Raw genomic sequence first — 16,368 nt, 5'->3', positions numbered from 1 at the left:
AGGATAGAACCCCAAGCCTCGTCTTAATATAAACAATCTGTAATATATAATACCGTTTCTACGTTGTATTCTACAGTAATATTTATACTTCAATTCCATAATCTTCCAGTAACTCACAAATCTCTTTTGTGTTGTGGTGAATCATTTATAACTGTGTAAAGTGGTGGATTTGAGGGTCAAAGTATTCACTATAGCAGTTACGGGCCCTCTCTCTATCAGGAGTTGCAGCAGACTGACTGTAATTCAATGGGTTACTCCCTCTGATCTGAGCCTAGTGCTACACAACAGGCCAGAGAAAGCACAGAAATCTGCCTTCTTGGCAGTATGATGGTATTTGACAGTATTTTATGTTTTTGACTAATAAAAGTTCTAAATATGATTTATGAGTAGTTCAAGAATGTAGAGTTTAAAATTATACGTGATTTCAATGGGGCTTTCTCCATTCTCATCTCTTTTATAAGATACCGTTGCACAAATAATATACTTATCTAAGCCTACACTAGCACTGGTCCCAGGCTGTATTAGCTAGTATTAGATAGTACATTTAGCAAGCTAGCTAACTAGCTATTAGCATTAGCAGCTAACACTTTATTTTAGCCACAACTTGCTAAGAAAATACAAAATTGCAGACTGTAATTTGCAAACCGTAAGATACACAAATGAATAGTGTAATTCAGCAGCGCTATCTGACCATGCAGACACCAGAGTGAACGGCAAGTGAAGTGCTCTCATTACTCCATGGTCGAGCAACAACGTGCTCTCCTTGAGTGACAGAGGGCAGGGCTTGGTGCTGGGAGCATCATGCAACAGGAGGAGAGGGAGGAAAATTACTCAAGTAGCAAACGTAATCAACTATAAAAATGGACATTACATGTGCTGGATTTGCATATCACATGCATTGTTGCATCAGTAGGAGAGTTTTGGAATTCCTGAATTTACTGAGACCATAGACCATGGCCTCTGCCCTGTGGTGTAATAATTAGTATTTCGGGGTATCTGTACTTTACTTTACAATTTATATTTTGGACTACTTTTACTTCACTACATTCCTATAGAAAATATTGTATGTTTTACTCCATACATTTTCCCTTGTTACATTTTGAATGCTTAGCAGGACAGAACAATTGTGAAATTCACTCACTTATCAAGATAACACGTGGCCATCCCTACTGCCTCTGGTCTGGCGGACTCACTAAACACACATGCATCTTTTGTAAATAATGTCTGAGCGTTGGAGTGTGCCCCTGGCTATACGTAGATTTTAAAAACAAGAAAATGTAGCTGCCTGCTTTGCTTAATATAAGGAATTAACTTTTGATACTTAGGTATATTTTAGCAATTACATTTATTATTGATACTCAGGTATATTTAAAACCAAAAACTTTTAGACTTACTCAAGTAGTATTTTACTGGGTGACTTAAACTTGAGAAACTTTCTATTAAGGTATCTATACTTTTACTCAAGTATGACATCAAGTCAGTGCCTTCATCAATAAGTGCATCGATGACGTCGTCCTCACAGTGACCGTACGTACATACCCCAACCAGAAGCCATGGATTACAGGCAACATCTGCACTGAGCTAAAGGCTAGAGCTGCCGCTTTCAAGGAGCAGGACTCTAACCCGGAAGCTTATAAGAAATCCCGCTATGCCCTCTGACGAACCATCAAACAGGCAAAGCGCCAATAAAGGACTAAGATCGAATCGTACTACACCAGCTCTTACGCTCGTCAGATGTGGCAGGGCTTGCAAACCATTACAGACTACAAAGGGAAGCCCAGCCAAGAGCTGCCCAGTGAAACGAGCCTACCAGAAGAGTTAAACTACTTATATTCTCGCTTTGAGGCAAATATCACTGAAACATGCATGAGAGCACCAGTTGTTCCTGATCACGCTCTCCGCAGCCGATGTGCGTAAAACCTTTAAACAGGTCAACATTCGCAGGGCCAGACTGTAACACCAACATGTTTTAAGACCACCATAGTCCCTATGCCCAAGAACACTAAGGTAACTTGCCTAAATAACTACCGACCCGTAGCACTCACGTCTGTAGCCATGAAGTGCTTTGAAAGGCTGATCATGGCTCACATAAAACCATTATCCCAGAAACCCTAGATCCACTCCAATTTGCATACCGCCCCAACAGATCCATAGATGATGCAATATCTGTTGCACTCCACACTGCCCTTTCCCACCTGGACAAAAGGAACACCTATGTGAGAATGCTATTCATTGACTACAGCTCAGCGTTCAATACCATAGTGCTCTCAAAGCTCATCAATAAGCTGAGGACCCTGGGACTAAACACCTCCCTCTGCAACTGGATACTGGACTTCCTGACGGGCCGCCCCCAGGTGGTAAGGTTAGGTAACACATCCGCCACGCTGATTCTCAACACTGGGGCCCCTCAGGGGTGCATGCTCAGTCAACTCCTATACTCCTTGTTCACTCATGACTGCACGGCCAGGCACGACTCCAACACCATCATTAAGTTTGCCGATGACACAACAGTGGTAGGCCTGATCACGACAACGACGAGGCAGCCTATAGGGAGGAGGTCAGAGACCTGGCCGTGTGGTGCCAGAACAACAACATCTCCCTCAACGTGATCAAGACAAAGGAGATGTTTGTGGACTCCAGGAAAAAGAGGACCGAGCACTCTCCCATTCTCATCGACAGGGCTGCAGTGGAGCAGGTTGAGAGCTTCAAGTTCCTTGGTGTCCACATCACCAACAAACTAACATGGTCTAAGCACACCAAGACAGTCGAGAAGAGGGCACGACAAAACCTATTCCCCCTCAGGAGACAGAAAATATTTGGCATGGGTCCTCAGATCCTCAAAAGGTTCTACAGCTGCATCATCGAGAGCATCCTGACTGGTTGCGTTACTGCCTGGTAAGGCAACTGCTCGGCCTCCGACCGCAAGGCACTACAGAGTAGAGGTCGACCGATTTATGATTTTTCAACGCCGATACCGATTATTGGAGGACCAAAAAAGCCGATACCGATTAATCGTCCTTTTTTTTCTGTATATAATATATATGTGTATATATCTGTAGTAATGACAATTACAGCAATACTGAATGAACACTTATTTTAACTTAATATAATACATCAATAAAATCCAATTTAGTCTCAAATAAATAATGAAACATGTTCAATTTGGTTTAAATAATGCAAAAACAATGTGTTGGAGAAGAAAGTAAAAGTACAATATGTGCCATGTAAAAAAAGCTAACATTTAAGTTCCTTGCTTAGAACATATGAAAGCTGGTGGTTCCTTTTAACATGAGTCTTCAATAAAATCGGTCAGAGACTCCAGCCACCCAGACTATTTGCATTGCCCCCATCCCCCTCTCACCCTCTTTTTCACCGCTGCTACTCTCTGTTGTTATCATCAATGCATAGTCACTTTAATAACTCTACCTACTACATGTACATATTACCTCAACTAACCGGTGCCCCCGCACATTGACTCTGTACGGGTACCCCCCTGTATATAGTCTTGCTATTGTTATTTTACTGCTGCTCTTTAATTACTTGTTACTTTAATTTCTTATTCTTATCCATATTTTTTTTTAACTGCGTTGTTGGTTAGGGGCTCGTAAGTAAGCATTTCACTGTAAGGTCTACACCTGTTTTATTCGGCTCACGTGAATAATACAATTTGATTTGATTTGGGTCCACCACTGCCTACATTAATGAGTGTTCTTTGCTGGTGTTAAACCTATATGAAAACATGATACATACAGGGCATTCAGAAAGTATTCAGACCCCTTGTCTTTTTCCACGTTTTGTTACGTTAGAGCCTTATTTTAAAATGTATTCAATATTTTTTCCCCTCATCAATCTACACACAATACCCCGTAATGAAATACCTTTTTTGTTCAGACCCTTTTCTGTGAGACTCGAAATTGAGCTCAAGCGCATCCTGTTTCCATTGATCATCCTTGAGATGTTTCTACAACTTGGAGTCCACTTGTAATAAATTCATTTGATTGGACATGATTTGGAAAGGCACACAGCTGTCATATAAAGTCCCACAGTTGACAGTGCATGTCAGAGCAAAAACCAGGCCATGAGGTCGAAGGAAATGTCCATGGAGCACCGAGAGGATTGTGTCGAGGCACAGACCTGGGGAAGGCTACCAAACATTTCTGCAGTATTGAAGGTTCCCAAGAACACAGTGGCCTCCATCATTCTGAAATGGAGACTAGACCTAGACTAGAGCTTCCTAGAGCTGGCCGCCCAGCCAAACTGAGCAATCGGGGGAGAAGGGCCTTGGTCAGGGAGATGACCAAGAACCGATGGTGACTCTGACAGAGCTCCAGAGTTCCTCTGTGGAGATGGGAGAACATTCCAGAAGGACAACCATTCTCTGCAACACTCCACCAATCAGACCTTTATGGTAGAGTTGCCAGACAGAAGCCACTCCTCAGTAAAAAGCACATGACAGCCCACTTAGTTTGCCAAAAGGCACATAAAGGACTCTCAGACCATGAGAAACAAGATTCTCTGGTCTGCTGAAACCAAGATTGAAGTCTTCGGCCTGAATGCCAAGCGTCATGTCTGGAGGAATCCTGGCATCATCCCTACGGTGAAGCATGGTGGTGGCAGCATCATGCTGTGGGGATGTTTTTCAGGTACAAGAACGGGGAGACTAGTCAGGATCAAGGGAAAGATGAACAAAGCAAAGTACAGAGATATTTGATGGAAACCTGCTCCAGAGCCCTCAGGACCTCAGACTGAGGCGAAGATTCACCTTCCAACAGTACAACGACCCTAAGCACACAGCCAAGACAACGCAGGAGTGGCTTCAGGACGAGTCTCTGAATGTCCTTCAGTGACCCAGCCAGAGCCCGAACTTGAACCCGATCGAACATCTCTGGAGAGACCTGGAAATAGCTGTGCAGCGACGCTCCCCATCCAACGTGACAGAGCTTGAGAGGATCTGCATAGAAGAATGGGAGAAACTCCCCAAATACAGGTGTGCCAAGCTTATAGCATCGTACCCAAGAGGAATTTGAGGCAGTAATTGCAGCCAAAGGTGCTTGGTCTGAATACTTATATAAATGTGATATTTTTTGATTTGTAATAAATTGGCTAAACCTGTTTTGTTTTTCATTATGGGGTATTGTGTGTAGATTGAGGAATAAAAACAATTTAATACATTTTAGAATAAGGCTGTAATGTAACAAAATTTGGAAAAAGTAAAGTTGTCTGAATACTTTCCGAATGCACTGTATTTTGAAAGCTGAGAAACAGCCATTTCAAGTACCACATCAATGCAATAGTACCACATCAATCAGATGGTAATCAGTCAAAATCACCTCTGAAAATGTGTATCTTTATTGGCTTTTTTCCCCAAACAACTGTCATTTACACAACTTCATAATGAAGAGAAACATGTTATTGAGCATATTGACTCTTCCTTTTTAAGGATTGATCATCTGAAATCAGAATAGCAAAAAACCTTTTATTGTGAATGAGTTATAGCCGTTTTAGTGACTGCTGGTAATTTCCTGGAATTCCATGGAATGTTCTGTGATCATACACTTTCTTATCTGGATAGTATATTAAACATATACACTGAGTGTACAAAACCTTAGGAACAGTTGTTCTTTCCATGACGTAGACTGACCAGGTGAATCCAGGTGAAAGCTATGATCCCTTAACTATACATTCATGTACATACTACCTCAATTGGGCCGACCAACCTGTGCTCCCACACATTGGCTAACCGGGCAATCTGCATTGTGTCCCTCCACCCACCACCCGCCAACCCCTCTTTTACGCTACTGCTACTCTCTGTTCATCATATATGCATAGTCACTTTAACCATATCGACATGTACATACTACCTCAATCAGCCTGACTAACCGGTCTCTGTATGTAGCCTCGCTACCTTAATAGCCTCGCTACTGTATATAGCCTTGCTAATGTTATTTTTCACTGTCTTTTTACTGTTTTATTTCTTTACTTACCTATTGTTCACCTAATACATTTTTTGCACTATTGGTTAGAGCCTGTAAGTAAGCATTTCACTGTAAGGTCTACTACACCTGTTGTATTCAGCATTTCACTGTAAGGTCTACTACACCTGTTGTATTCAGCATTTCACTGTAAGGTCTACTACACCTGTTGTATTCGGCGCACGTGACAAATAAACTTTGATTTGATATTGATGTCACTTGTTAAATCCCCTTCAATCAGTGCAGATGAAGGGGAGGAGACAGGTTAAAGAAGGAGTTTTAAGCCTTGAGACAATTGAGACATGGATTGTGTGTGCCATTCAGATGTTGAATGGGCAAGACAAAAGATTTAAGTGCTTTTGAACAGGGTATGGTAGTAGGTGCCAGGCGCACCAGTTTGAGCGTGTCAAGAACTGCAACACTGCTGGGTTTTTCACACTCAACAGTTTCCCTTGTGTATCAAGAATGGTCCTCCATCCAAAGAACATCCAGCCAACTTGGCACAACTGTGGGAAGCATTGGAGTCAACATTGGCCAGCATCCCTGTGGAATGCTTTCGACACCTTGTAAATTCCATGCCCTGACGAATTGAGGCTGTTATGAGGGCAATATTATTTGTTTTGTACAAACATATTATACATTTTATTTTGTCTTAAATTTGATAAGGAAAGACATACACAAGTAATATAATATGAATACAACAATAACTTTAGTGAAAGAACAAGGTTAAGAGAATACATTATTTCATTCAAACCTGAAAACAAAATGCAAGCTATCATAACCATGATATTGTATACAACAATCATATTGTAATGAAAATGTAACTGGAATTACAAAATGTTATAAGAATATAATAACAATTGGCTTTTACAACCTCAAATTCTTCTTACACACATTCCACTAGGCCTATAACCTAATACATTCCACTAGGCTTATAACCTAATACATTCCCCTAGGCTTATAACCTAATACATTCCCCTAGGCCTATAACCTAATACATTCCACTAGACTTATAACCTAATACATTCCACTAGGCTTATAACCTAATACATTCCCCTAGGCTTATAACCTAATACATTCCCCTAGGCCTATAACCTAATACATTACACTAGGCCTATAACCTAATACATTCCACTAGGCCTGTAGCCTAATACATTCCACTAGGCCTGTAGCCTAATACATTCCACTAGGCCTGTAGCCTAATACATTCCACTAGGCCTGTAGCCTAATACATTCCACTAGGCCTGTAGCCTAATACATTCCACTAGGCCTGTAGCCTAATACAGACCTATATCTATCCTATCCTGCCTTTCTAAGGTCTTCGAAAGCCAAGTCAACAAACAGATTACCGACCATTTCGAATCCCACCGTACCTTCTCCACTATGCAATCTGGTTTCAGAGCTGGTCACTGGTGCACCTCAGCCATTCTCAAGGTCCTAAAATATATCATAACCGCCATCGATTAGAGACATTACTGTGTAGCCGTATTCATCGACCTGGCCAAGGCTTTCGACTCTGTCAATCACCACATTCTTATTGGCAGACTCAACAGCCTTGGTTTCTCAAATGATTGCATCGCCTGGTTCACCAACTACTTCTCTGATAGAGTTCAGTATGTCAAATCGGGGGCCTGCTGTCCGGACCTCTTGCAGTCTCTATGGGGGTGCCACAGGGTTCAATTCTCGGGCCGACTCACTTCTCTGTATACATCAATGATGTCGCTCTCGCTGCTGGTGATTCTCTGATCCACCTCTACGCAGACGACACCATTCTGTATACTTCTGGCCCTTCTTTGGACACTGTATTAACTAACCTCCAGACGAGCTTCAATGCCATACAACTCTCCTTCCGTGGCCTCCAACTGCTCTTAAATGCAAGTAAAACTAAGTGCATGTTCTTTAACCGATCACTGCCCACACCTGTCCGCCCGTCCAGCATCCTCTACTCTGGACGGTTCTGACTTATGAATAGAATAGAATATGTGGACAACTACAAATACCTAGGTGTCTGGCTAGACTGTAAACTCTCCTTCCAGACTCACATTAAGCATCTCCAATCCAAAATTAAATCTAGAATCGGCTTCCTATTTCGCAACAAAGCATCCTTCACTCATGCTGCCAAACATACCCTCGTAAAAATGACCATCCTACCGATCCTCGACTTTGGCGACGTCATCTATAAAATAGCCTCCAACACTCTACTCAACAAATTGGATGCAGTCTATCACAGTGCCATCAGTTTTGTCACTAAAGCCCCATATATTACCCACCACTGCGACCTGTACGCTCTCGTCGGCTGGCCATCGCTTCATATTCGTCACCAAACCCACTGGCTCCAGGTCCTCTACAAATCTCTGCTAGGAATGAACTGCAAAAATCACTGAAGCTGGAGACCCATATCTCCCTCACTAGCTTTAAGCACCAGCTGTCAGAGCAGCTCACAGATCACTGCACCTGTACATAGCCCATCTGTAAACAGCCCATCCAACTACCTCATCCCCATACTGTATTTATTTATTTACTTATCTTGCTCCTTTGCACCCCAGTATCTCTACTTGCACATTAATCTTCTGCACATCTACCATTCCAGTGTCTAATTAATGTATTGTAATTACTTCGACACCATGACCTATTTATTGCCTTACCTCCCTTATCTTACCTCATTTGTACTCACTGTATTTAGATTTGAATTTTTTCTACTGTATTATTGACTGTATGTTTGTTTATTCCATGTGTAATTCCATTTATTCCTGTGTTGTATGTGTCGAACTGCTGTGCTTTATCTTGGCCAGGTCGCAGTTGTAAATGAGAACGTGTTCTCAACTAGCCTACCTGGTTAAATAAAGGTAAAATAAAAATACATTCCACTAGGCCTGTAGCCTAATACATTCCACTAGGCCTGTAGCCTAATACATTCCACTAGGCCTGTAGCCTAATACATTCCACTAGGCCTGTAGCCTAATACATTCCACTAGGCCTGTAGCCTAATACATTCCACTAGGCCTGTAGCCTAATACATTCCACTAGGCCTGTAGCCTAATACATTCCACTAGGCCTGTAGCCTAATACATTCCACTAGGCCTGTAGCCTAATACAGACCTATATCTATCCTATCCTGCCTTTCTAAGGTCTTCGAAAGCCAAGTCAACAAACAGATTACCGACCATTTCGAATCCCACCGTACCTTCTCCACTATGCAATCTGGTTTCAGAGCTGGTCACTGGTGCACCTCAGCCATTCTCAAGGTCCTAAAATATATCATAACCGCCATCGATTAGAGACATTACTGTGTAGCCGTATTCATCGACCTGGCCAAGGCTTTCGACTCTGTCAATCACCACATTCTTATTGGCAGACTCAACAGCCTTGGTTTCTCAAATGATTGCATCGCTTGGTTCACCAACTACTTCTCTGCTAGAGTTCAGTGTGTCAAATCGGAGGGCCTGTTGTCCGGACCTCTGGCAGTCTATGGGGGTGCCCAGGGTTCAATTCTCAGGCCGACTCTCTTCTCTGTATACATCAATGATGTCGCTCTCGCTGCTGGTGATTCTCTGATCCACCTCTACGCAGACGACACCATTCTGCATACTTCTGGCCCTTCTTTGGACACTGTATTAACTAACCTCCAGACGAGCTTCAATGCCATACAACTCTCCTTCCGTGGCCTCCAACTGCTCTTAAATGCAAGTAAAACTAAGTGCATGTTCTTTAACCGATCACTGCCCACACCTGTCCGCCCGTCCAGCATCTCTACTCTGGACGGTTCTGACTTATGAATAGAATAGAATATGTGGACAACTACAAATACCTAGGTGTCTGGCTAGACTGTAAACTCTCCTTCCAGACTCACATTAACCATGTCCAATCCAAAATTAAATCTAGAATCGGTTTCCTATTTCGCAACAAAGCATCCTCCACTCATGCTGCCAAACATACCCTCGTAAAACTGACCATTCTACCGATCCTTCGACTTCGGCGATGTCATCCATAAAATAGTCTCCAACACTCTACTCAACAAATTGGATGCAGTTTATCACAGTGCCATCCGTTTTGTCACCAAAGCCCCATATACTACCCACCACTGCGACCTGTACGCTCTTGTTGGCTGGTCATCGCTTCATATTCGTCACCAAACCCACTGGCTCCAGGTCATCTACAAATCTCTGCTAGGTAAAGCCCCACCTTACCTCAGCTCACTGGTCACCATAGCAGCACCCACCCGTAGCACGCACTCCAGCAGGTATATCTCACTGGTCACCCCCAAAACCAATTCCTCCTTTGGCCGCCTTTCCTTCCAGTTCTCTGCTGCCAATGACTGGAACGAACTGCAAAAATCACTGAAGCTGGAGACCCATATCTCCCTCACTAGCTTTAAGCACCAGCTGTCAGAGCAGCTCACAGATCACTGCACCTGTACATAGCCCATCTGTAAACAGCCCATCCAACTACCTCATCCCCATACTGTATTTATTTATTTACTTATCTTGCTCCTTTGCACCCCAGTATCTCTACTTGCACATTCATCTTCTGCACATCTACCATTCCAGTGTTTAATTAATATATTGTAATTACTTCGACACCATGGCCTATTTATTGCCTTACCTCCCTTATCTTACCTCATTTGCACTCACTGTAAATAGATTACATTTTTTTCTACTGTATTATTGACTGTATGTTTGTTTATTCCATGTGTAACTCTGTGTTGTTGTATGTGTCGAACTGCTGTGCTTTATCTTGGCCAGGTCGCAGTTGTAAATGAGAACGTGTTCTCAACTAGCCTACCTGGTTAAATAAAGGTGAAATAAAAAAATAAAAAAAATACATTCCACTAGGCCTATAGCTAAAACATTCCACTAGGCCTATAGCCTAAAACATTCCACTAGGCCTATAGCCTAAAACATTCCACTAGGCCTATAGCTAAAACATTCCACTAGGCCTATAGCCTAGTAAAGGAAGCTTCAGAATGGAAACAAATGAAAAGCATGGAACAAAGGGGATATAATCACTGACAATCTGAGCTACTGGGTGAGGACTAGGAGTCCCTTTACCACAAGAGGTTGATGGCACCTTAATTGGGGAAAACGGGCTCGTGTTAATGACTGGAGCGGAATCAGTGGAATGGTATCAAATGCATCAAACACATGGTTTCCAGGTGTTTGATGCCATTCCATTTGCGCCACTCCTGTGCCCTTTACTAGTACCTATGTCTGGTATGTACAGTATATCTATGTACGTGTCCTGTGAGGGTATGATTGTACCTCAGTATTGTTGTCCTGATCTCAATGACAGAGCTGTCAAAATTGTGAGAAACCTTTCAGGTCCTGTTGAGGTACCTCACGGTGACATAATTCACTTTTAGTCTCTGCGCCAAAACTCACTCCTACTAATGACCCATTGGCATCAGTCGTTACTATGGCAATTCAAGATGGCGCTACCCATACCTCAATATTTTTTTTTTTTTCCTTTATTTAACTAGGCAAGTCAGTTAAGAACATATTCTTATTTACAATGACGGCCTACCGGGGAACAGTGGGTTAACTGCCTTGTTCAGGGGCAGAACGACAGATTTTTACCTTGTCAGCTCGGGGATTCAATATAGCAACCTTTTGATTACTGGTCCAACGCTCTAAACACTAGACTACCTGCCGCCCCTAATAAACGTTGTTCAAGATTACAATACTGAAAATAGAGCTGTTTCTATGTTACAAAGCACGTGTTTAGGGTTAGTGGATTGAATCTCTTTCCTCAGCGTAACTTCTTGAAGTGTTTCCGTTCCTCTTAACAAACCACACATTGAAATATCGTTATTGAAGGTAAAGTTAAAACCCAAACCGGTCCGCGCATCAATATCGGTGTATATAGTAAAATACCTGGCATCCACAGATTTCTGGCTCAGTCTTGAGGAGAAGATGGTTATGACATTATAACAGATAATCACCTACACAGCCACAGAACAACTTAGCATTAGGAATCGTTATGAGTATGTCAAATTGTATTTATGAGTAGAACGATAGCTTAAACTGTACCTTTTTAATTTGACCACAAATAACATTCTGGGTCACAAAACTTTTGTAAAATTGTTTAAGGCGTATCTTTTGAGTTTTTTTTTTTGTGTGTGCTTTGCTTGATCTTTTTCAGGAAGAAATGTTGTGAGGGGTTTAAGTTTGTGCTGGGCCAGTGCATTCCTGAAGGTAATGAACCGTTCCCAGCTGCATCCCAAATGGCACGCTATTCCCTACATAGTACACTACTTTTGACCAGAGCCCTATGGCACCCTATTCCCTACATAGTACACTACTTTTGACCAGAGCCCTATGGCACCCTATTCCCTACATAGTACACTACTTTTGACCAGCCCCGTACTGCACTATGTAGGGAATAGGATGCCATTTGGGATGTAGTTTTATGTCTTTCTTTGGTCTTTCTTGTGTGTTTGCTTAGATATTTTTAGAAAGCATTCCCTGGTGTTCATAGGTTTGTGTCTCTGGCTTAGCCCATAAGCCATTAGATTGATATGATGTTGTTTTAACCTTTCTGTTATTTTAACCTTTCTGAAAGAGCGTAAGGAAGCATGCCAGGTGTTTAGTGATTTTAAAGTACACTTATTTCATCACTGTGGGATTTAAAGTACACTTATTTCATCACTGTGGGATTTTGTTAAACCACATGTTCTGTTACAATGAGTCCATTGGCAAGTGCCGTCTTAATTTGTGTTAAAGCGTTTTCTTCAAGCATGACATATGATAATCATATTGTTATGAAAGGCATCATTCGTCTTACTAAGTATTCAGTGACTGGAGACTTCAATTCTATTCAACTTTATTGGTCCTCCAATTACTAATGTGCTTTAATTAAGACATGAGAGACAATGACTTCAAAGTGCAGTGTCATAAACATCAGTAATAAGTATGAAACCATGTGCTAAAAGCAGGAACTGGAATCAGACCTGTGTTTGATCGCTCTATTCATACATAACTGGTGCCATCTAGCCTGGTCCCAGATCTGTTTTGTGTTGTTTTATGCCAACCGTAGGAGATGCCTGGACATCACAAACAGATCTGGGACCAGGTTAGGTGCTGTCATAGTGCAGTTAGTCAGTCCTAGCTGTGTAAGACGGAGGAGTATCTCTATACCAGTCCTAGCTGTGTTTCTGATAGAAGCGTCTATGTGTGTCTACAGATTATGATGACGTGTGTACAGATTATGGCATGTGTGTACAGATTATGGCATGTGTACAGATTATGATGTGTGTGTACAGATTATGACGTGTGCGATGGCGCCCCCTGTGAACAACAGTGCACGGACCACTTTGGACGGGTTGTGTGCACCTGTTACCCTGGTTACCGCTACGACCGGGAGCGACACCGGAACAGAGAGAAGCCATACTGCCTGGGTGAGACCTGGTCCCACACATAGACATAAAATGTACATTGTAGTAACTTTATTTCTTTGGTCCTACACCCCTGTATTAACACAGTCACCGAGCAAAGATAACCATGGCCAAGTACTACTACTCAGGTATGGCCTCCAGTAAGTGTTGTACCCTCTCCAGCTACATGTTCAACAAAATATTCAGCTACATGGTCGGCTACATGGTCGGCTACATGGTCGGCTACATGGTCGGCTACATGGTCGGCTACATGGTCGGCTACTTGGTCGGCTACTTGGTCGGCTACTTGGTCGGCTACATAGTCCATAATATATTTCACTTTGAAGTCCCTTTTTTGTTTCAGTGTTGCTATTTTAGTAGCATTCTCTCACAGGCTTGGACACTGGCAGTCTCACATTGCATTTTATTTGAAATGGCACTTCTCATGATAGACCGCATTAAGAATACAAGTTGAACAAGCCCGTCTTTGTGTTTTCTCTTTCTTTCTCCTCTCTCTTCACCACCCCCCTCTTTTTCTCTACCCTCTCTCACCCCCTCTTTCTTTCCCCCTCTCTCACCACCCCCCTCTCTCGCTCTCTCCTGTCACCACCACCTCTCTCTCGCCCCCTCTTTCTTTCCCCCTCTCTCACCACCCCCCCTCTCTCGCTCTCTCCTGTCCCCACCACCTCTCTCTCTCGCTCTCTCCCCCTCTCTCTCTGCCACCCTCTCTCTCCCTCTCTCGCTCTCTCTTGTCGCCACCACCCTCTCTCCCCCTCTCTCACCACCACCCTCTCTCCCCCTCTCTCGCCACCACCCCCCTCTCTCTCTTTCTTGCCACCACCCCCTCTCTCTCCCCCTCTCTCGCCGCCACCCCCTCTCTCTCCCCCTCTCTCGCCACCACCCCCTCTCTCTCTCTCCCCCTTTCTCACCACCACTCTCCCCCTCTCTCACCACCACCCCCTCTCGCCACCTCTATCTCTCTCCCATTTTCTCTCCCCTCTCTCTCTCTCTAGACATGGATGAGTGTGCCAACAACAACATGACGGTGTGCTCTCAGGTCTGTCTGAACTCTCCAGGGAGCTACAGGTGTGAGTGTGAGAAAGGCTTTTTCCTGGAAGAGGATGGGAAGACCTGCACCAAGGGGGAGAGAGGTGAGAGGGAGATTTGTTTTGGCCGACATTTCTTCTGGTTATCCCATTCCAGGCCCTCTCAGAGTAGGAATGCTATTCTAGGATCAGGTCCCCTCTGCCCATATAAAATGATTAATTATGATCTAAAAGGGGAAACTGATCCTAAACCAGCACTCCTACTCTGAGATGCTTTCTGAACACAGACCCTGAAGGCACATCTGACAGTGATTTCATTTTTTATTTTAACCTTTATTTAACTAGGCAAGTCAGTTAAGAATAAATTCTTATTTACAATGATGGGCCTACACCGACCAAACCCGGACAACGCTGGGCCAATTGTGCGCCGCCCTATGGGACTCCCAATCACGGCCGGTAGTCATAGAGTGTAACGATCCTCTTCCTGTGAATGACTGGACCAAAGCGCAGCGTGAGACGTGTTCATGATATTTTATTAAAATCAGAACACTAGAACAAAAAATAACAAAGAGGAAAACAAACAGTTCTGTAAGGAAACGAACAATACAGAAAACAACTACCCACAAAACACAGGTGGGAAAAGGCTACCTAAGTATGGTTCTCAATCAGAGACAACGATAGACAGCTGCCTCTGAGAACCACACCCGGCCAAACACATAGAACACAAAACATAGAATGCCCACCCCAACTCACGCCCTGACCAAACCAAAATAGAGACATAAAAAGGATCTCTAAGGTCAGGGCGTGACATAGAGCCTGGATTCGAACCAGGGTGTCTGTAGTGACACCTCTAGCACTGAGATACAGAGCCTTAGACCGCTGTGCCACTCAGGAGAGAACTCTAGGCTACATCCCAAATGACACCCTGTTCCCTATATAGTGCACTACTTTAGACCAGAGCCCTATGGAACCTTATTCCCTATATAGTGCACTACTTTAGACCAGAGCCCTATGGAACCTTATTCCCTATATAGTGCACTACTTTAGACCAGAGCCCTATGGAACCTTATTCCCTATATAGTGCACTACTTTTGACTAGGGCCCAGAAGTACACTACACAATCAAAACTCATTTTATTGGTCACATGCTGCTGAATATAACAGGTGTAAACGTTGCAGTTTAATTCTTATGGCTATATACAAGGATTACGGGTACTGAGTCAATGTGTGGGGGTGCCAGGTAGTTGATGTGATTGAGGTAATACAGTGTGGGTAGGGGTAAAACTGACTGGGCAATCAGGATGTGTGTGTGTGTGTCTGTGTAGTGTCTGTGTAGTGTCTGTGTCTGTGTAGTGTGTGTGTGTGTGTGTGTGTGTCAGTGTAGTGTGTGTGGATAGGGTCTAATGAGTGTGTCAGTGTAGTGTGTGTGTGTAGGTGTAGTGTCTGTGTCTGTGTAGTGTGTGTGTGTGTGTGTGTGTGTGTGTCAGTGTAGTGTGTGTGGATAGGGTCTAATGAGTGTGTCAGTGTAGTGTGTGTGTGTAGGTGTAGTGTCTGTGTCTGTGTAGTGTGTGTGTGTGTGTGTGTGTGTGTGTGTGTGTCAGTGTCAGTGAGTGTGTCAGTGTCAGTGAGTGTGTCAGTGTAGTGTGTGTGTCTGTGTAGTGTGTGTGTGTGTGTGTAGGTGTAGTGTCTGTGTCTGTGTAGTGTGTGTGTGTGTGTCTGTGTAGTGTGTGTGTGTCAGTGTCAGTGAGTGTGTCAGTGTAGTGTGTGGATAGGGTCTAGTGAGTGTGTCAGTGTAGTGTGTGTGTGTGTGTCAGTGTTAGTGAGTGTGTCAGTGTTAGTGTGTGTGTGTGTGTGTCAGTGTTAGTGAGTGTGTCAGTGTAGTGTGTGTGGATAGGGTCTAATGAGTGTGCATAGAGCCAGTGCAAAACAACTAAGATAAATAAATAATAAAAGGGGTCAATGTAAATTGTCCGGGTTGCAAT

The 16,368-nt window shown here is 43.3% G+C and overlaps 1 protein-coding gene across 1 annotated transcript in view; it reads left to right on the top strand.

Moving 5' to 3' along the window:
• Positions 1 to 16,368, top strand: part of ccbe1 (collagen and calcium binding EGF domains 1) — a 107,309-nt gene that overhangs the window by 59,165 nt on the left and 31,776 nt on the right. The window contains exons 3-5 of the mRNA XM_038988755.1: positions 12,111 to 12,163; positions 13,231 to 13,365; positions 14,355 to 14,492. Coding sequence (XP_038844683.1) covers positions 12,111 to 12,163; positions 13,231 to 13,365; positions 14,355 to 14,492 — 326 coding nt within the window. The remainder of the gene's footprint in view (positions 1 to 12,110; positions 12,164 to 13,230; positions 13,366 to 14,354; positions 14,493 to 16,368) is intronic.

This window comes from Salvelinus namaycush, chromosome 3 (genome assembly GCF_016432855.1).
Source record: "Salvelinus namaycush isolate Seneca chromosome 3, SaNama_1.0, whole genome shotgun sequence".
Taxonomy (NCBI): domain Eukaryota; kingdom Metazoa; phylum Chordata; class Actinopteri; order Salmoniformes; family Salmonidae; genus Salvelinus; species Salvelinus namaycush.
The sequence above is the reverse complement of the archived record's forward strand: the minus strand, read 5'-3'. Positions and strand labels throughout refer to the sequence as shown.